Source organism: Cetorhinus maximus, chromosome 19 (assembly GCF_964194155.1).
Source record: "Cetorhinus maximus chromosome 19, sCetMax3.hap1.1, whole genome shotgun sequence".
Taxonomy (NCBI): Eukaryota; Metazoa; Chordata; class Chondrichthyes; order Lamniformes; family Cetorhinidae; genus Cetorhinus; species Cetorhinus maximus.
This window is the reverse complement of record NC_135897.1, coordinates 70,593,540-70,615,554: the sequence shown is the minus strand read 5'-3', so window position 1 is coordinate 70,615,554 and position 22,015 is coordinate 70,593,540. Positions and strand designations below refer to the sequence as shown.

The following is a 22,015-nucleotide window of genomic DNA, read 5'->3' as shown; positions in this document are numbered from 1 at the left end:
TTTAAAGCAGTCTGCCGGACGAGCTTGCACTGCCAGTTCTGTCAGCTCCATGCTCTATAAGCAGTCATCTATGCTACATTAGGCTGCCGTCAGTCGGGTCAGAGTTTTAAATTGTTTGAAGTTGTATTTTTTGCCAGTGCAGTTTCCCAAACAACATGAAGTTGTTTCTTGCGTTAGCAGTCTGCCTGCAGCTGTTTACGTCCTGGGCTATGGCGTTAAACTCTTATGTAGCAGTAGCGTGTAATGGGCAAGAGGCGCTAGCTGTGGCAGAACTGGCAGTTGACCACATCAACAAAGACCGAAAGCATGGGTACAAGTTAAGCCTGGACAGAATAGAAAATGCCCAGGAAATGAAGGAGGTATGTATGTAAGCAAGAATGGTTGACCGGGTTTATTCCCCCTGGCTGCTGATGTTGCAAATTCATGAATAGGAAACTGTTATATAGGGCAGAATTGTAGGTTCTCTGACATACTGAGATAGAATGCACTTCGGATATGGGTGGAGGAGAGGGGAAGCTGGAGTAACCCAGATTGGTTTTGCGAAGCCTGAAGGAGCACTGCCGATCCTCCCATTCCACAGAAATAGAATGAAACTCATCCATTGACTCCTCTTTGACCCAGGCATCAGCTGATATTGGGTGGAGCGTACACAGTGCATGCCTCACCCAGTTCAGTCCTAAAATGTTGCCAGGGATCTATTGACATAATGGAACCCTGATTTTAATATTTAACTTAGCAGTGTGTCCTCTGCAGATGATTGCCTGAGCCGTCTACTTGGAGGACCCCAGTGGTCCGGAGAAGGTCACTGGGGAAACAGTGCAGTGAGTTCTTCCACACCGTTTTTCTGATTGTGACTGCCCACATTTCTGCTGGGCAGGATGGGCCTGAAAATTCAGCCCACTGTGTCACAGGATACAGGGTTGTGTCACATTACTCACACAATGGGACGAGTTTTACCCACCCTCTGGGATGGGCTGAGAGGAGGGGGGAGCTCAGAGGATGGTGGGGGAAGCCGGGGTGAAGTGCCTGTTGTCTTCCCATTGTCATATCCTCCCCGCCCCCCCAGAGGCCAATTGAGCCACTTAAGTGACCAAACATGGGCCTATCCTGTCGCTGCTGGAATTTTACCAGTGGTGGGTGGGCCCTCCATCGTGTGGAAAGACCTGCTAGGTACACCCTGGTGTCCTCCCAATGGGCTCAGGGGGAGGCCCTCCCACCACTCCGGCAACAGCGCCGCCTACCCTCACCAACACCCTCCACCCTCATCAGGACCTGCCCGGGTAGTCGGATGCCTCCAGACCCCACTTACCTGGTCTGGATGGCAGCATCTTTCCACACGGTACTCTTCTTCCAGGTGAAGTGCCAGCAGCGGCCATTACTCCTGATTGGCTGGCTGATGGCTCCTGGGGCAAGTGGCCATCCCTAAAAAGAACAGCAACCCTGATGGTAACCAGTTAGTTACCTGACCCCTGTAAAATGTGGCTCTGGGTCCTGCAGGTGACTCCCGCCCCGAAAATAAAATTCCAGCCGTTGAGTTTCCCGACTCAAAAATGATGTCGGGGAGAGAGAGGGAGTGGTGGAGCTAAATTTGGATAGCCCCTTAAATGGGTGTAAGGATCACAATGAGTAATTATTCTGTGCCTGTTCATTGCAATGCTGGTAGCACACTAACTTTGAGCTGTTGGTGCTGATTTGAATGATTTCAGCTTCCATGCACTGGAGACCTTGGTGGAAGAGGTGGGGAAAGGAAATCCACAGAGTTACAGGTGGCTCTCCAGACAAATACTCAGAAGGCAGTGAGAGCAGGAGGCACTCTAACTACAATCTAACATTTGGGCCTGAATCATCAGCCTTCATTACTGTTCCCATACATTAGCTTCAATACAAAGATTCATTTGTCTTCTGCGCAAAAAACATTAGGTTGAAACATTTTACAGAATGTTCAAGTAGTTCATCTGTCCTTGCATCAATGTTTGCTTCTACCGTGATTGTCCTTGGTGATAGTGTGGGGTTGTTACTCTCTAATTTCCTGCTGCTTCACTTGGAGAAGCAAATGTAGTGGCACTCTGCTGTTGCTCAGTGATTCACCTGTGATGAATGCTGTGTTTCTGCTGCACTAACTAGCTACTACAGTTTCCTACCTGCTTCTTTGGCAATCATCTGAGATAATCACCTGACAGACAGATTCTTACCTACCTCTCAGAGTTCCAGTTCAGGGGGGATAGTGTGAGTTTATTCCATGCCAAGGCTTGTGTCAAGGTGAATGGCACCTCAGCCAGAAGGGAAAATGAAACAGCAAGAATGAGGGAAAAGTGAATAAGACACTCATAAAATAATGCAATGTCAAATGGATACATGAGTTTTAATACTACTGATGTTATTGAACCTGTTAAAAACTATTGGCATGCAGCTAAATGTATTGTGTGACTAGCTATAACTCGCACAGAGACAAACAGTTCCACCATAGTCGCAATACATTGAGAACATTTTAATATTCTTATTCCATGTGGAGTACTTAACAACTATTTCTTTTTTAGGCAAATGAGACTACTGTCCATTATTTGGATATTGATGTCCGAGAGACTAAGTGCCCTGGGCTGAGCAATAAACCCCTCAAGGATTGTGAAATCCGATCATTCAGGGAAACTGTGAGTATTCTTCCCTTAAACGCCAATAAATGCATTGAAGTCTTATTAACATTTTAGAACTATATTACTGTTCCATTCTGTGGGTTGCAGCAGGGAACTGGTTATAGGATTGCAAGCATGGATGTCACATGGATGTCCCTTCACTGTGACTTGAACTATGGGAAGCTCCAAAAGTAAAACCCCTATTGGGTAAATCTGTGTTCAAGTGGAGAAAAAAAATTGGAGAATGCTTTGATTCAAATCTCTTTCAGCCTTTATTTGCTGATTGATGTGTTATCCAAATTAAGGTAAATAGTTTAATGCTGATGTTAAAGTTATGCTGATCAAAAAAAATTCTAGTTTATAATGTCTGGCATAAGTAAAAGATCGGGAAAGCATCAAGAGCGTGTAAAAAAGCCACAGAATTGTCACTTTTTGCAAACAAAGTGAGGCAAGATTAGGACAGTATGGGGAGTGACATTTAATTAAGTTCTTATTTTCTTTTCACCAATTGATTAATAACCTTAAAAGAACCTTATGAATTAATGACTCCATCATTTTAACTTACATTGTGAACCTTTCCAGACAGCCTGCTCAGAAACTAACTTGGTGGCAACACTTGCAAGCTGGGAATTTAAAACAGGGGAAAAAAAAATTACAAATGGGGGTGGGAAAGAAAATTAAGTGGTATGCATTTCACATGGGTGATTGGTATGTTTTAACTTCAGAGGTTAACGGTTGGAATGAACATCCAATCTGGGTCAAAAATGGAAAGCAGGTAATCTAGAACCTGGCTCCAATTGATGACTGTTTTCTAGTGATAAGGAGAAGGCAATTCGTCTACCTAATGCTCATGCTCACACATTAAGCAGGAGTGTCTCATGTATTCCCAGGGTACCCCAAGATTTCTGCCCTGTGTGTTCTTCCAAGGTCACAGCAGATTTCTCACCAATTGAGAACTGATGTGAGCTCTGCTAAAAAACCAGCAAAGGTCCTAAATCTCTAACAGGCAAACATGGGATTGATTATCTTTGTTTACCAGGACATGGCTCCCTTAGAAACTCAAGGTGATTTAAAGTGTTTTTCTTTCGGGCTGAGAATCTCTGAGGTGGTCCATCCCAAAGATACAAATAATCTTCACTGTTGAAATTTGGGACAGGGCCAGCACCTTGTGCATGGTGGATGGCAGGCCCAGCACCTTGTGCATGGTGGATGGCAGGGCCAGCACCTCGTGCATGGTGGATGGCAGGGCCAGCACCTCGTGCATGGTGGATGGCAGGGCCAGCACCTTGTGCATGGTGGATGGCAGGGCCAGCACCTTGTGCATGGTGCATGGCAGGGCCAGCACCTCGTGCATGGTGCATGGCAGGGCCAGCACCTCGTGCATGGTGGATGGCAGGGCCAGCACCTCGTGCATGGTGGATGGCAGGGCCAGCACCTCGTGCATGGCAGGGCCAGCACCTTGTGCATGGTGGATGGCAGGGCCAACACCTCGTACATGGTGGATGGCAGGGCCAGCACCTTGTCCATGGTGGATGGCAGGGTCAGCACCTCGTGCATGGCAGGGCCAGCACCTTGTGCATGGTGGATGGCAGGGCCAGCACCTTGTGCATGGTGGATGGCAGGGCCAGCATCTCGTGCATGGTGGATGGCAGGGCCAGCACCTTGTGCATGGTGGATGGCAGGGCCAGCACCTTGTGCATGGTGGATGGCAGGGCCAGCATCTCGTGCATGGTGGATGGCAGGGCCAGCACCTTGTGCATGGTGGATGGCAGGGCCAGCACCTCGTGCATGGTGGATGGCAGGGCCAGCACCTTGTGCATGGTGGATGGCAGGGCCAGCACCTCGTGCATGGTGCATGGGACTCACTGTTATCATATCTTCAAACAGACAAGTTTTGATATGGGCATTTTAAAGGCAAAAGTAAAGTACACTTATGAAGAATATGGTTGAGTATTTGCTGTGCAGTAAAATATATGCTGCTTGAAAAGATAATGTCAACATTTTGTTGACCTATTCTCAGTTACCTCTTTCATCTGCAAGAATCGGTAAGCTATTATTACTGATGTAGTGACAACAATAAAATGGTTTAATCTGTTAGTTGTCAGGCAGAAACATTGCAATAACATTATAGGTCATTGGAATATCCAGGCACAAACTTTCTGTTGTCTAAAATATTTGCAATGTTAGCATGCAAGCTGGCTGAGGGAGATGGTGGTGTAATGGTAATGTCACTGGACTAGCAATCCAATGGCTAGCTATTGCTAATATGGGGGTTCAAATCCCACCATAGCAGCTAGTGGAATTTAAATTCAATTAATAAATCTGGAATATAAAGTAAAAGTGACTGTGAAATTATCATTAAAAAAAAATCAATGTCCTTGCCTGGCCTACATGTGATTCCAGACCCACTGCCCTCTGAAGTGGCCTAGCAAGCTACTCAAGTCAAGGATAATTAGGGCTGGGTGATAAATGCTGGACTGGATTCCATAAAAGAATGAACAAAATAAAAAAAATTACCAGATGTAGGACTGAACATGTTTTCAATGCTAATATCACAAATTGATATTTCTGGCCCTAGTGCTCCCAGACTCACATCCCATCAAAAGACAGTCCAATATCATGCAATAATATTTGAGATCCTAGTGCAACTCATCAAGTGACTTGTACAATATATTCTACACCTATTTAAAGTAACTAAAACTATTTTTGTTTCATTGTCATCTTAGAAAGTGGAAGGAGATTGTAAGGTAATCGTTGAGACCAAATCCGGAGCTCCTGGTCATGTGAAAGGCTACAAGTGCGAAATATCTACAGGTATTTATTTTTTGTTAAACCGGCAAAATAACACAATTCAGTGTTGTATAGCAATAGCAGAAGTGTGGCTCTATGTTGAGTATAAATTTTACTAGTGAAAAGTTACTGTTGCACTTGCAACACCATAGGCCACAAATTGCTGTTGGTTCTGTTAACTGAAATTTGCTTTGGGTTTTTTGATGGTTGAAAAGAAAACTGTTTAACACATAATTTTACTGATTTTAGTAGGTGCGCTAAAATGTACATTTTAATTCCCACGGGATGAGTATCCTAGTGATGTGAAAGAAGAAAAAGCCCTGAAAATCAGCTTTGAACTGGAATTAAGAGCCATTTAAACAGCTGAAATAGTGTGGGGAAGGCCCGGACATCTGATAACTGAACAATATTACGAGGAATGGAGTACAGCAGAGTGAGGAAAACCAGGTTTACTGACCAGGAGCTGGATGCCCTTCTGGAAGCAGTCAGGGAGCGGAGGAACATTCTGTATGAGATTAATGGCCACTGCACTCCCTCAGACACATCTGATGCAGCAGGATTGGGCAGATGTGTTTCAATCAATGAGTGCAGTGTCCAAATCTGCAAGACCTGGAAAGACATCAGGAAAATTGGTCAGACCTTAAGAAACCTGATGAGGTAAGGCAACAATACTGTCTTAAATGACAAAAGCTCCCCCAAGTACATGTGCGAGAAAGTCATCTGTGCTCGCGATTTGATCCCTTAATATTAGAAGATGCCATAATAGATCCAGGAAAGGCAAAGGATGTTTTGTTTGAATGAAGATTGTTAGGATGTGTGTTGCAATTACAATTAGGAAGTGCATATAGCAACCTGTGTGCATAGCAACAATTCTTAAAAGGTCTTCACACAAGAAATATATATTCTCAGGGAAGAATTTTCCCCCTGTCTGGGGGAAAGTGCAGGAGCAGGCGCGTGCAGGTGCGCCTCCGATCGGCGTCCCCAATTGGATGCGCGCTGTCATTTTGTGTGAGCGGGCCAATTAAGGCCCACCCAGTGTGACATCTGTCAGGAAGTGCTATGCGCTCCCTGTGCGGGCGTGTGCTCTTTCATGCATGCGCCCGAAAGAGGGCACTCATCTCCCTGAGGCTAAGTGCTGCCTCAGGGAGATCGGAGCCAAATTTAAAAATGGTCAATGTACAAAAATAAAATTTCCCTGACATGACCCCTCATGTGACAGTGCCACATGAGTTGGTACATGTCCATCACTTTTAATCAAACTTTTATTAAATTTTTAAAAACCCTCATGAAACCTCACCCCGCCTGTGGATGAGGTTTCATGCTTTTTCTGAAGCCCGCCAGGACTCCCGACCTGCCTGCCAACCTTAAGGTTCGATGGGCAGGTCCATTAATTACTTGGATTAGTTTTTAAATAGCCGTTGACAGGTTGGTGGGCTCACAGCTGATTTGGCTGCATCCCCGCTGACCTGAAGATTGAAATGACGTGGGGTGATGTCGGGAGTTCCGCCTGACATCATCCCGCGTCATTTTACACGTCGGCGAGTGGGTCCCACCGACCTCAATGTCCTGGCCTCAATTTATAGCACACAATATCCCAGCAATACAACGCTGTAATTTGCTCCCTCTACTTTCAGTATCTCTGCCCTGCTTTCAATTGGCAAGTAAAGGCATGAACAAGAGGTAATCAAGGAATTTAAGCCATTGATTCCATCCATGAAATCATTGCCCGAGACTGCATTGAAGAGACACAGTGGAACTAGAGGCTTTCCTTGATTTCAAGGTTTGCATCGTAAAGTTCATGTCATATCATGTTATTCTGCTGATTGTTTATCATTGCAGACAAATTCAATTGGAAGGATGTTATATTTGAAAGTAGTGCTTAAAGATAGTGGTTTGGGACAACATTTTGACATCTTGTTCTCTTCTTTCTTAGGATGGAATGTCAAACTGCTGCCACTGCCAATACCTCTGAGCAAGCCAGCATCTAATGGCACCGTTACCATCTCTGCTAAACACCGGCTCAACTGCACAAACCATAGAGGACCTAGATAGCGAGATGGAGAGGTAATGCAGTTGAGTCACAGGACTGGTGAGGAGGATCAAGTGGTTAAAGCTGCTGACGGCTGATCTCCTGCTGGACAATGGCCCTGTTACAGTGCCTAGGGATTTCAAACATTATACAGCCTGTTTAGAAAGGAGATTTGAGCAGGATCAATATAAGTCATTTATGTTGATTCAAAATACACTATAAAAATCTGGGAAACAATATAGAGGCGTCTACTGCCTAGCTTTTCATAGAATAGTTGGCTGAACTGGAATTTATCTGGGAGCATATCACAATTCTATAGTGTGTGCTGCAGGACCTTGAGTATCTCATGTCATAGGCATAGTAGCTGCATTTATCATCCATCTATCAAAGCTGCTTTGGGTTTCAATCTTAAAGATTCTGACTTGACCAGCTTCAACATTTTAGGAGAAGCAACCTTGAGACAGAGATTCACAGACCTCAGTGGTCCAAAGCTCTGTTCTCAGATAGATCAGCGGCAAGCTGAGGGAGTGTCCAGCAGCAGGGGTAAGCCTGGAGCAAGAGCAGACCAAGCAATCACCATGCAGTCCATCAAGCATCAATGCACAAGTGATAGTGGATGTGCAGTGAGCAATTCAGTTAGCTGCAACAACATTGAACATAGCTGATTCAAATTGCAATCATTGCAGTGTAAACCACGAGGGCACATACGACGTACAGAATCTCACCCTGCAGCCAACCTCCTATGGTGGCAACAGTTGGTTAGGTGCTTCACACCAATTGCAAACCACAAGCACAAAAGGGAAACACTTAAATCATGCTAACAGCATTCACTGCACCACACAGTGGATTAAATAGGTATATTGCACTGATTTGAACACTGTTATGTAATTATTTGTAATTGTTTACAATAATGCATGAGCACAGCAAAAGAAAGGCATTCGATGGTATTTGAGAAACTTGCCAGGGAAGAGTCAAGGAAGGTGAATTAGGTGTAGTTCATTTGATGTAGCTGTGGCATTCATTGGAAGGCAACCTTTATCAGTGCCTGGAACACTAAATTTCCTTGCTATATTGTTAGTTCAATGGTGCATTTTCATATTTATCCTTCTATTCTGCTATGGCTTTGTCATCAGTTTTTGCACTTGCATGGCAGGGACAATTATTCATAAAACCCTTGGTTTGGGGTTTATTATGGAAGATATTCCCTCATAAATCAGACTTCTGAAGAACTGCTTTAACATCCCAAGCATATATTAGATAGCCACTTTGGCTGGAGCATGTACTTTGTTCAATGTGCACTCTGCTTCCGTCGTGCTTGGTGGATGGCTACCATGAGCCGGGACTGCAATGGAACAATGCTTCCACTCTTACTTTCCCCTTCAAATAAGGTTGGCTTTGGATGATTCCACAAGACGAAGCTGTTTTAGCTGCGATTGGGGAAATAGGTGTGAACACACAAGATACAAAAGCAAAAATCTGCGGATTCTGGAAATCTTAAATGAGAACAGATACAAAAATTGTTGGAAATACTCAGCAGGTCCAGCTGTGAATCATCAGAAAATCTAAACTGTCTTCTCTTCTAATTGCTCCATGATGAGAATCCAAACCTGGCTGGTGAAAAGGACATACTACGGGTTAGCTTTTTGATTTCACCACCGTGGCTGTAACTTGGAGAAGCAGCGCGCATAGCCTCTATGGAAACTCTTGACTTTCACTACATTGACTGCTGGTTGGGGAAGGGGTTGGAGAGTTCTTTAAAGTGCCTGTAGTTACCACAAGTTGCTTGTGAGTCTTTGCTGACTGTCTATTATTGTCCCAAGTTACAAGTAAGGAAGATATGGTGACTGATGGTGAATCTGAAATTGTTCAAGTAAAATAACTGAGCATATACCTCTCTACAATGGGTTCACTGTAGGCAGCCACTCACCAAGCAACAGCTCAGGAAGGCTGGCATTTGATAAAATGTTGATCAATGAATTTAAATCTAACCCGACCGAAAAATTGTTTAAAAAGTGATTACTGATGAGAATGCTGGGCAAGTAGCAGGGTTAAGTTACTGAAACATGAGAAAATGTTTAAAAGATACTTCAATAGATAATTGTGTTGTCTAGTGTGAAACCAAGCCACACAGATCAGGACCATGTTCAATTGCTTCTTTAGGTTGAGTTAGCTGAACTCACTTGGGTTGGGAACAGGAGTTAATTAGGCTCAGTTAGGATTATGATAAGTGACTTGGATCAAGTCCTGTAAATTTCCGCACTTCGGGCGGAATTTTAACTGTGGCGTTCCTGATGGTGTAACTGGCACTGTGCTCTACTTCTGCCCTCTTGCTCTTTCCTGTTTCCCAAGCTATTTTAAATAAAAATCTAAGTGCTGGCGGCGTGCACACGGGGCTGAATCTTCCGGTCGGCGAGCAGGGGCGGGCCCGACACGCCGACGTGTAAAATGATGCGCGATGATGTTGGACGTGCGTCCCAACGTCATCGCGCATCATCTCAATATTTCATTCGGCGGGCACCCGCTGGAGGCAGCTGTGCGCCCGCTGAAATATTAAGGGCCTATTAAGGCCATTAAGGGATTATTTAAGACACTTTAGAATGCTGCCTGTCCAACCTTAAGGTTGGCGGGTAGGTGAAGAGCCCAAGCAGCCTTTGCATTTTTCAGGAAACCTCATCCACGGGCGGGATGAGGTTTCCTGAAGCTTTCATTAAATAAATAAATAAACTTTCTCAACTTCACAAACATGTCCCAACTTATGTGACACTGTCACATGAGGGGACATGTTTAAATAAATTTTTACTTCATTTATTAAAATGTTTTATAATCCAATCTCCCTGAGGCAGCTCTGTGCCCCGACTCTTCCTCCTCCCGCCGCCTGCACAGGCAGCGCTGAGCGCTACAGCTGCATGTTACGCTGGGCGGGCCTAAATTGGCCCGCCCACGTAAAATGGCGGCATGCAGCCGATCATGGGCGAGGATCGGCTCTGTGCCCGCCTGCGCCTGCTCCTGCCCAGCCCGCCTGCCATAAGTAAAATCCTGGCCATGCGATTCCGTAGCAGGGGGAAACGTTTCATTGGTGAAACCCATCGTTAGCTGACAATGCTGCTGCTACTGATCTGCTATAAAAGAGCCTCCTGGACAAGCAGGGAGGCTCTGCATCACCGCCCCAACTTTGCTGCCAAACGCCAATACTTGTCTTCCACAATACCTTCCCTGGATGACTGCATCCTGACCTGCCTCCCCATCCGGCACTGCCTGCTGCTGACATTATGGCCTCAGTTGTTGACCGGCAAAAGCCTCCTTTATCGCATCCTCTCCCCTTGTTCCCGAGGTTGCAGGAATGTTGGGTATATGAGACCCAAAGGTATTCCAGCAATTGAGCTGTTTGAAGAAGGCAGACAGTGAGATGAGAACATGTGTGTCCATGGATTTCACCCATAGAACTGGTGGGCAGCGAGATTTTCAACTCCTTTCATTGTCCACAACCAAACTCCACCCACCACACCCAGGACGCTAGGCCATTCCCTCCTCCACTCCTGGATGCACCCGACCCCCAATCCACACCTTTACCCCGACTCGCCTTTGCCGGTCCTGAGCCTCCATGCAATCTGCCATTCTCCAGCTCCCCTCCTTTCTCCTGTAGAGTTCAGCAAAGAAAGCCACTGACTTGCACACAACTGCACAAAGCTGAGTGGTGTACGTCACCTTTAAACAAACCTGAACCCAGTGCCACAAGACTCTCATGCGTTGCTGGCTTTAATTTGAAGGTAGAAGGTAATTATAAAAAGTTTCACGCTAATGAATATTCATGGTATGCAAATATATTACAAATATAAACCCACCATAGGATGGAAGGAGGCACAACTGCTGACTAATCTCGGCATCTCAACCTGCAGCCGTGAAATCAAAATTTTGTCTCTCGCCTAATTAAGCCACTCCGCACACAGTGTTTCCCGCTCGTGTGGGCTTTTATGGCTTTGTGTGCAACGAGGTTTCTGTTGGAATTTGCATTGAGTCAGTGAAAAATGCCAGTTCTGAGCAGATGTGAGTGACAATAAATTGATTGTCCCAAAAAGTATTTGCCTCTGTGAGAGTTTTAAATATGAAGAATAATCATTTAGGAGAGTTAGTGAATGATCACACTATGAAATAATAGCGCTGCACTCATTAGCATCTGTAGCAGGCAGAGAGAAATGGGGGATTTTTAAAAAAATGACTGTATTGTGTAATATTTTGCAGATTCAGCCGGAGATGTTTTTGAAAAATGTCCTGAATGTCCACACCTAATACTTAAAAGTAGCACTGAAGCTCAACATGCTGTCCAGGTCTCACTTGAAAAATTCAATCAAATTAGCAACCATAAACACAACTTTGAACTTGAAGAAGTAACACGAGCTTCCTCAAAGGTTAGTCAAAAGGGTTTAAACTTTTTCTATAACTTTTCATTGTCTTCACACTTTTACTGCTGAGAAGCTAAGTGCAAGGCCTATTAGACCAATGGCAATGTCTCTGAACTGAAATATCCTCTTCCCTTAACCTCCATAAAGATGGATTGGCACAGATTAGATCAAGAACTAAATAGAATAAGAACTGTATCCATTACACACTAAGCACTCTGCTCATAGGTTCTCTGTTAGGTCATCTTGCAAAATATAAAGTTCCTCACATGAAACAGCAGGTGGACAAATAACCATTTGCCACACACCTATGAATGCTCATCTTTAACCAGCAGCTGGAGCTGTACAAGAATGACCCTAATGACTTGCCAGTGTTTTTAAAATAATGTTTCCTTTCTTCACTCCAGGATACTTTAGTGCAGCTCTAACCCACGAGGCATTGAACCATCCTATTCCATCGCCCCTTGTAAAGATATAAAGGGAATTTTGTAAAACCCATAAATTAGTGTTTAGTAGAAACAGTGGTACAATTAATATTTAACGGATTTTGTTCTTTGTAACAAAAACTGAAATTTTAAATCTTTTTCAGAGAATCTTAATGGGCTCCCCTTCAGAATAAATGCAACACCTGAAGCAGTACTGAGTCATGAGGTGGATCTTCAACTTGCTGCCCAGGTATAAAACTGGTGTTGCATATCAATGGAGGTGAAAATTGGATATTTTATGTCATGAGCAGCCAATCACAAACACCAGTTTTACATCTGGGCAGCAAGTTGGAAATCTATCACCTGTGGTGTAGACAGGTCTGACTTTGTCCCAAGTCTGTCTGGTTCCAGCATGATCTGAAGCAGGGATAGTTAAATTGCCCTCAAGTCACCAGGATAAGAGGAAAATAGTTCAGCTCAGGCTTCCTTTCCTGATTGCTATTCAGTGATTCCTGTTAGAAAGCGCCAATGTGACTCAGCTCTGATGTTGCTTCCCTGCCATGTTTGAATGGCTTGCCACATGCAAAGGTACTCGAGGGATGTAGATACTCGTGGAAGCACATCCAGAATGAGTCAGTGCCTTTGGACAAGGGGTCATTAGTTGGGGTAACGGGTGCAGTAATCAGGACACAATCCATTTTATCATGGGAAATATGTCTGAATTTATCCTAGTTTGATGCAAGGAGCTGATATGAAATGAATTTGGATGGTCAAGTTATTTCCCAATGTGTGTGAATTCACAGCATAAAATTTCCCTTTATCTTTAATTCAGCATTAACTGACAATGATTTGGGAATCTCATTCATAGAAATCTCTGTTGTGGGAGTTGAAAATATCACAGTGGTGCATGTTTTTTTTTGGACACAACTGCTATTAGTTTAACATGCTCCATCAATTAACCCTGCTTTTAGCTTATGGAGTTCACAAATGCAACCTAAGTTTCTCAATCTCATCAATCTATTGTGCTGCTACTTTGCAGGGCTGGCGCACAAAAGCATTTCAAAATCTAGTTTTACTTTCCGGTAATCCTAACAAAAGTTAGGATTTACAATCATAATGAAAGCGAGAATTGCCTCACATAGATGTTTCCTATGAACATTACTGTATTCATATTATGTTTCAGGGTCTTCGGACTCCAGTGTTGGTGGAATATATCATTCGCGAGACACCATGTGCCAGAGATAGTCTTGTGTGTCCTACAATTGCCCTTTTAGATCCTGTGAGTACATTGCAGTCGGAATAGATAATGCAGGCAGAGTTACAGATTATAATCAATCAAAACATTTTGATGGTTTATAAATAGAATAATGGATATTTGATACAGACTGTAAAATAATTGCGAGGTTATGATGCTTTATTTGTTTACTAAAGGGTACTTGGGAGTGAATAAACTTTGACCTAACAAAGGAGTTCAGATAGATTGGGTAAGGAACAATGAAAACCTAGCAGCGAGTGTAACCAAATCAAGGGGTTCAAATAGTTTAATTGAAGAATACTTGAGTCCCAAGGTTGATTTACAGGTGCTAACTCTGTGTGTTTAAGTTGTCAAGGGATTCAGTCAGTGTGGTGTTGTAAGCTTATAGGCAGGACTTTGTGAATCACACTGCTGTTGCCAATAGCCTTTGTGTCAGTACTTGGCATCACACCTGAATGCCATGATAGTACCATCTACAAGATGCACTGCAGAAACTCACCAAGGCTCCTTAGGCAGCACCTTCCAAACCCACGACCGCTGCCACCTAAAAAGACAAGGGCAGCGGATAGATGGGAACACCACCACCTGGAAATTCCCCTCCAAGACACTCACCATCCTGACTTGGAAATATATCACCACTCCTTCACTGTTGCTGGGTCAAAATCCTGGAACTCCCTTCCTAACAACACTGCAGGTGTACCTATACCACAGGGACTGCAGCGGTTCAAGAAAGCAGCTCACCATTACCTTCTCAAGGGCAATTAGGGATGGGTAATAAATGCTGGCCTAGCCAGCGACAGCCACAACCTGTAAATGAATTTTTAAAGATTGCTAAATGGCCATCAGGTCCTTGTAAGAAATGTTTTAATTTATACAGGTGGGCTCATCACTGACAATGGTTTGAGCTGGTGTCAATGTTGTTGGGTTAGATGTTACACTTTCTGGTGTAAATGCTAACTGCTGACTGATACTAGTTTATGCAACTCAGTTCACAGAATCACAGAGTGCAAAAGAGGCCCTTCGGCCCATCGAGTCTGCACCGACACGTGAGAAACACCTGACCTACCTACCTAGTCCCATTTACCAGCACTTGGCCTATAGCCTTGAATGTTATGACGTGCCAAGTGCTCATCCAGGTGCTTTTTAAAGGATGTGAGGCAACCTGCCTCCACCACCCTCCTAGGCAGTGCATTCCAGACCGTCACCACCCTCTGGGTAAAAAGGTTTTTCCTCACATCCCCCTAAACCTCCTGTCCCTCACCTTGAACTTATGTCCCCTTGTGACTGACCCTTCGACTAAGGGGGACGGCTGCTCGCTATCCACCCTGTCCATGCCCCTCATAATCTTGTACACCTCGATCAGGTTGCCCCCTCAGTCTTCTCTGCTCCAACTAAAACAACCCAAGTCTATCCAACCTCCCTCCATAACTTAAATGTTTCATCCCAGGCAACATCCTGGTGAATCTCCTCTGCACCCCCTCTAATGCAATCACATCCTTCCAATAATGTGGCGACCAGAACTGCACACAGTACTCCAGCTGTGGCCTCACCAAGGTTCTATACAACTCCAACATGACCTCCCTGCTTTTGTAATCCATGCCTCGATTGATAAAGGCAAGTGTCCCATATGCCTTTTTCACCACCTCACTAACATGCCCCTCCACCTTCAGAGATCTATGGACACACATGCCAAGGTCCCTTTGTTCCTCAGAATTTCCTAGTGTCATGCCGTTCATTGAATACTTCCTTGTCAAATTACTCCTTCCAAAGAATATCACCTCACACTTTTCAGGGTTAAATTCCATCTGCCACTTATCTGCCCATTTGACCATCCCGTCTATGTCTTCCTGTAGCCTAAGACACTCAACCTCACTGTTAACCACCAGGTTATTCTGGCCTCATGAGTTAATTCACGTAGCTCCAACATTATGCTGCCTTGGACATATGCCTTATATTATGTGGCTGTTACCTTACTGATAAATCATCTGTTGAAATAAGGCATCAGATCCATGCTGGTAGGTAGATACAGACAGTAGTTTTTATTCACTTTATTTCTGCACTGCCTTGGATAAGTTTCAGTGAGACACAGCGGTACTTTTGATTTGCAACCCTAATCTGTAAGTTTTGCCCCACACTTGTGAACAGTGGTGTGAATACAATGTTAAAATCCTGTTAATAATGTTAAAATTAGAGCTTGGCCATTTAAGAAGGAAATCAGAAACACTTTTTCACACAGCCAGTAATAGAAAGCTGGATAAAAACAAAAAACTACTGCGGATGCTAGAAATCCAAAACAAAAACAGAATTACCTGGAAAAACTCAGCAGGTCTGGCAGCATCAGCGGAGAAGAAAAGAGTTGACATTTTGAGTCCTCATGACCCTTCGGCAGAACAGGTTCTGCTGAAGGGTCATGAGGACTCGAAATGTCAACTCTTTTCTTCTCCGCTGATGCTGCCAGACCTGCTGAGTTTTTCCAGGTAATAGAAAGCTGGAATTCGGTTCCCCAAAAGATCCTGAATGCCGGGTCAGTTTAAAATTATAAACCTGCAACTGATAGCTTTGCCATATAAAAACCTATCAGGGGATATGGAACACTGGTGGTCAAATGGAATTGAGGTACAGGTCAGCCATGATCTGATTCAATGGTGGAATTGGCTTGAGGGGTTGAATGGTCTAGTCCTGTTCCTATGTTTTCATGGGGAGAATTTTCTCCCTGTTGGGAGGGCTGGTCGGGAGCGGGCGTGGAGCTGATCGTCCCCTGTGATCGGCTGCGTACCGCCATTTTACTTAATTGGCCCGCCCAATGTGATACACACCCAATAGCGCTCAGCGCTACCTGTGCGGGCAAGGGAAGGAGGGAGAGTCAGGGCCTGCGCTCTTTCGCGCATGCACGCGAAAGAACGCAGAAATCTCCCGTGCCTCAGGCAGGTTAAGTTCAGTTTTAAAGTTTAAAATAATGGAAGTTAAAAATAATTTACAAAAGTCCCATCATGTGACAGCGTCACATGAACTGGGACATGTTCTTGAAATGTTTAAAAAATGTTTATTAATTTAATAAACCCTTCATGAAACCTCATCCCGCCCGTGGATGAGGTTCCATGAAAAATGCAAAGGCCGCCTGGGCTCTTCACCTTAAGGCTGGACGGGCAGCCCTGTCAAATTGGTTAAGTGGTTTATTAATGGCCTTACCAGGCCTTTGACGTTTTGGTGGCTGCGCAGCCGACTCCGGTGCTTGCCCGCCGAACGAATGATCAGAATAATGCACGGTGACATTGGGACGCACCCTCGATGTCACAGCATGTCATTTTATGCATCGGTGAGTGGGGCCCGCCCCTGCATGCCGAACAGAAAATTCTGCCCCATGTTCCTATATATTCTAAAAGGCATTGAACTCTATGTTTAATAGAAAGTTACACTTGATTGGGTGAATTGATAGATTAGGAACAGCAACAAGCAGTGGAATTGGGCAGTGAGGTAGTTTTCTTATTTCAGAATGGATCCAAATCCTGTTAATCCAAAAATGTGGATTGCTTACAAATTCCGCTATAAAGATTATTTCAGATTTGGTTGATGCAAGTGACCATTTGAGGTACAGGTTTTCTGTAATAATTTCAGAAAACATTGTAACTGCTTCATAGAGGTCTAGATTGTGAAATTTGTGAAAAACTTAGGAAAAGCAGTGTAATGTATTCATATTGTCCCATTGGGAAGCATTCACTGAGAGCGAGAAAAGCAGGACTAAAACATGGCCAGCTGGAAATTCCAAACCATGTTCCCTGTAACAATAGCTCCTCACATGTGGCATGGGGTATGGAATTAACCCTCAAATTTCAACATTGAATTTGTCTTTTATCCCTACCCAGACCTGATGAAATAAGGTTTTGAAAAACAATTTAGCACCACCAGACACATTTGATCATTATATTGTTTTTCTGTGTTTTACCTTGCTGTAGGATCACGGATTCTGTGCAGCCACTATCACTCCTGTGAATTCTACTGATGAGACAATTGAGGTAGCTTGTGAGCTCTACACCAGCAAGGTAATGCCTTAATTTTCAGTGTACTACAAATAGAGGCCAATGTTCGCAGAGGACTATAGCTACAGACCTACACTGAAACACACACAACATCGTCTGCAGCAGATATTCTATCAATAAAGTTTACTACCTGCTTAATGTTGTTCATAAAGGTCAAATCACCACAGCTCAGGATGAATATACTGACCTTGGCGGGGGGTGGGGTGGGGGGGGGGGTGGTGGGTGGGTGGGTACAATACAGCTGCATAAACATGCCATACATTCTGCTGAATTTTGAGGAGTGATTTAATTGAACTGTTTAAAATGTTAAAATATTTGATAGAATGGATACTGGGTAGATATTTCCTCTGGTGGGGGCATCCAAAACAAGGGACACATCCTTAAAACTAAAGCTAAACTATTTTGGAAGCACTTCCACACATAAATGGCATAAACATTGAGTCTACTGAAATTTTCAAGACTGAGATTGACAGATTTTGATTGTGTAGGGGTTTCTTAAAACAAGACTTACTTCATAGTCAGTGTTGAGCATCCTTGCTTCAACACTGACTGCAAACTCCATGTCATTCCACGCTATCATCGCTGGGTCAAAATCCTGTTAGTCCTTATCCAATCGCAATATGTGAGTACCTTCACCACATGGACTTCAGCAGTTCATGAAGGCACCTTCTAAAGGGTGCTGGTCTTGTCAGCGACATCCACATCACATGAGCGAATATAAAAAAGAAACTTGTCCAAGAGTGGAGGAACAGATGATACTCCCTCATTGAACATATTGGGCAGAATTTTACCCTTGGCGGGCGTGCGGGCCCCACCGGCTCGGCGGCGGGCAGACAGCCGACCCCCGCCAGCGAGACGGGGCCCGCCGCCATTTTGAGTGGGCGGGCCAATTAAGGCCCACCCAGCGGCCTGCCCGACAGGAAGCGCTATGCACTTCCTGTTCCGGTGGGGAGGGAATCCCCATCTGTCAAAGTGCGAGCGCACTGCTCCCTGAGACTAAGTGCTGTCTCAGGGAGATTACTGACAGGTAAAAAAACACCAAAAATAGAAAAATATTAAAATTATTAACATGTCCCCCTCATGTGACAATGTCACACGAGATGGGACATGTTAATAAGAAACACATTAACTTTATGAAACTTTTTAAAAATGGACATGAAACCTCAACCCGCCAGTGGATGAAGTTTCATGAATAACCTGGAGGCCGCTGGGGCTCCTGGCCTGCCCGCCAGCCTTAAGCTTGGCCGGGCAGGGTCTTTAACAATCTTAATTAGCCTGTCAATGGCCTCAATTGGCCATTGGCAGGTGGGCGGATGGACAGCTGATTTCGCTGTCCGCCCGCCTTCCTGAAAATTTAAAGGGACCATGATGACGTTGGGGGTTCCTCCCGACATCATCCCGCGTCATTTTCCCATCGGCGAGCGGGCCCCGCCCCCAAATCGCTGACGGGAAAATCCTGGCCATTGCTTTTTTTAAATGGGATCTATATTTTTAATTAACATTTGGCAAGTTTTGCAGACACATTCTTCAAATGGATTCACAATTCCATCTTTCAGGGTGATGGATCAAAGAGTTCTCATATTCAATAGCTCAGGTCTGTGAAAGCTGCTCAGGTCTCTTTCAGCTTGCTCACTTTGATATTTACATCTGCCGCTTTCTTTGCCTCTGCTTGGTGCTGGGACTTTAGGGCAGCCCTCACCGCTTATGCACAGATTCAGGAGAACTGAATGTAACTCAGGTTGGTCTGCCTCCAGAACACTTCTTTGGACTGTCCAAAGGAAAAGCTTTGACAGCCTTTATTCTCTATCTCACAAAACAATCCTGGATTGGCATGATCCTACCAATCTCAACTGCTCTATTTCTTTACAGTTGTAGCAACCCTTTCCCAACCGAATGAGTTTTGTGATAAGATACATTTGGAATCCAATCTTCTAACTCAGGGAATGGATAACACAAGATCCATAATTATTGGCTGGAGTGGGAAGCATGGTAGCCTGTGTTCCAGACCATTTACCGGCCATGGTAGAACGTGGTATTCATGGCATGGGGTTTTCCAGATTGTAAGCACTGGAAGCAGTAAATTACACAGATCACCTAGTCATTTGTTGGAGCAGAGCATGGGTTACCCTGCCAGTCACTCCAGTTGTCTTCTCATTTGGAGATGCTTAGAATCATTCATCAGACCAAGAATCATGCATTTGATCAAGATGATGCAGGTCAATATCGCCCAAATCCTCCACCCAGCACTACAGGGGATACAGGGAAGTGTGACCCACCCAGAAACTATGACTTATGCAATGCTGGCCAATATTCTACCCGGTACATGTACTAGTATCACTACATATTTATTAAATTGACAGTACCATAGTGCAACTTGCAAGCCAGTCCCCTGGAAAAGTGAATCGTCCATTAAACATTGCTTGTGACACTGTTCCAATATGAGAAAGAACAAACATGTATTTATATTGCATATATCACATATATTTAAGTATCGCTTAAATTAATAAATGGATGATAATAAGAATCAGGTAGGTATTTCAAAAACAAGAAGAATCTAAGTTTCTTAGTTTATAAATCTGTAACTGCATGATAAAGTATGGTTTGTAACAATTTAGCAAATAAATAATTTAAAGCTATGATATAACTCAAACATTGTGACATTGCAGGTAGTAGAGGGTACTGGAATTGTAGCAGCACCAGCAGAGGAAGGTGGTGCAGCACCAGCAGAAGAAGGTGGTGCCGCACCAGCAGAGGAAGGAGGTGCCGCACCAGCAGAGGAAGGAGGTGCCGCACCAGCAGAGGAAGGAGGTGCCGCACTTGCAGCAAAAGCTGGAGGCGAAGCTGCGATGGCACCAGGAGATGTTCAAGAAGCAGAAGTCCATGCTTCACCTGCAGCACCAGACACTGGAAGTACTTCTCTGGAACCAGAAAAATCTGCCGGTACTACTCTTCCGAAACGCAAACGATCTGCAGATGAGTCTTCAGAGTCCTCTGAAGAACAAATTGCTGGCACTGGGAAACAGATTATCCACTTCCCAGACCTACCCGCAGATCCAATAACCTGCCCAACAAAACACAAATATCCTGAGCATCAGTGAAAAGATTTATCACCTTTCTGTCGTTCCAAAATTAAAGCAAAACCATTCTTCACAACATGGTGCAATATTTTATACATAGTTAATCTCATGAGAACAAGGAAAATGTGAGGCAAACTTTCCCTTATCCCCGACCTTAGGGAGATTAACAGTAATAAAATGTGATTGTAAAATGTACATGGGAATTGCACAATTGAAGGAAGTGTCCTGGTGTAACAGCAACTTGTTAGAAGACATCTAGCTAGTGTGATTTTGTAAATCCTGTATTGTTGTAGTGTGACACAGTTACTCTTTATGTGCAATAAAATGTGTTTGGAACTAGCTTACTAAGGTGGGAACGTTCTTTTATGCAGTGTTGCTAAGCAAGGATCGCACTATTGTGATGAATGTGCATAAAGATAAAAAGAAAGGCTTGCATTTATACTTTTCACAACTTCAGGATGTTCCAAGCTTTTCAGTCAATGAAGTACTTTAGAAGTGAGTCACTGTAGGAAGGATACAGGAAAGGAGGCAACCAATTGCACACAGAAAAATCTCACAAAAAGCCATATGACAATGGCCAGATAATCTGATTTTTGGTGATGCTGGTTGATGGATAAATAATGGCCAGGACATGGGGGAGAACTCCCTTGTTTTTCTTCAATACCATTTTGGTTAGGGTGTGAGCATATGGGCTAGGAGTTTGCGCCAGTGGTATGCAGGATAGGCAGATCCTGAAATAAAAACAGAAAGTGCCAGAAAATCTCAGCAGGACTGGCAGCATCTGTGGGGAAATAAACAGAATTAACATTTTGAATCCAAAATGAATCTTCTTCGGAACCTGCTGAGATGTACTGCAACCTCAAAAGTTGCCACTCACTGAAAGTTCAGCTGATGTGTGACCATGCTGAGTAGATCATTTTGGTGAATACCTGCTATCCTAGCAGCAGTTCCTATGAACGCAATCCCAAATCTGCAAAGTAGAACAGACCCACACCTTACCATTTCTCTGCTTTGGGCTTGTTAGTATTTTTTGATGACCATTCTTTGCTTTTCTAATTTCCTTTTTAATTTCGCTCCTTTACTTTCAAAACACCTCTAGGCTACAATTTGGGTGGCTTCTGCTTGTTCCGCAATGGAAGCTGAGACATTGGCCATCAGGCGCTACATCATGGTCTGGCCTTTTATCATGGAGGTGGCCACCACTTTCCCATTGGAAAGACTGGGCTCCAAGCTCTGCACAAAGCTCTGTATGAAAATGGAACTTCATGCTTCTTGACATTGACAGCAGCCAGCCAATTCCCCAAGCATTTCTGTATGTATATCTATCAGGCTTCTTCTGTACACCGCTCCCTATAAGTACTCACCTGGGTTCCCT

The 22,015-nt window shown here is 44.1% G+C and overlaps 1 protein-coding gene and 1 pseudogene across 2 annotated transcripts; one reads left to right on the top strand and one right to left on the bottom strand.

Moving 5' to 3' along the window:
- Nucleotides 1-20,984, top strand: LOC144693899 (alpha-2-HS-glycoprotein-like). The gene is made up of 8 exons (XM_078564077.1): nt 1-359; nt 2,538-2,648; nt 5,357-5,444; nt 11,689-11,855; nt 13,455-13,550; nt 17,480-17,566; nt 20,230-20,299; nt 20,372-20,984. The coding sequence occupies exons 1-8, from the start codon at nt 156-158 to the stop codon at nt 20,659-20,661; spliced, it is 1,113 nt and encodes a 370-aa protein (XP_078420203.1). The 5' UTR covers nt 1-155; the 3' UTR covers nt 20,662-20,984.
- On the bottom strand, nt 17,573-19,980 carry LOC144694268 (ATP synthase F(1) complex subunit epsilon, mitochondrial pseudogene; annotated as a pseudogene). Its single transcript, XR_013579698.1, has 2 exons — nt 19,927-19,980; nt 17,573-19,331 (listed from the first exon to the last, which is right to left on the bottom strand). The product of XR_013579698.1 is annotated as an ATP synthase F(1) complex subunit epsilon, mitochondrial pseudogene (transcript).
- Nucleotides 20,985-22,015: the final 1,031 nt, after the last annotated feature.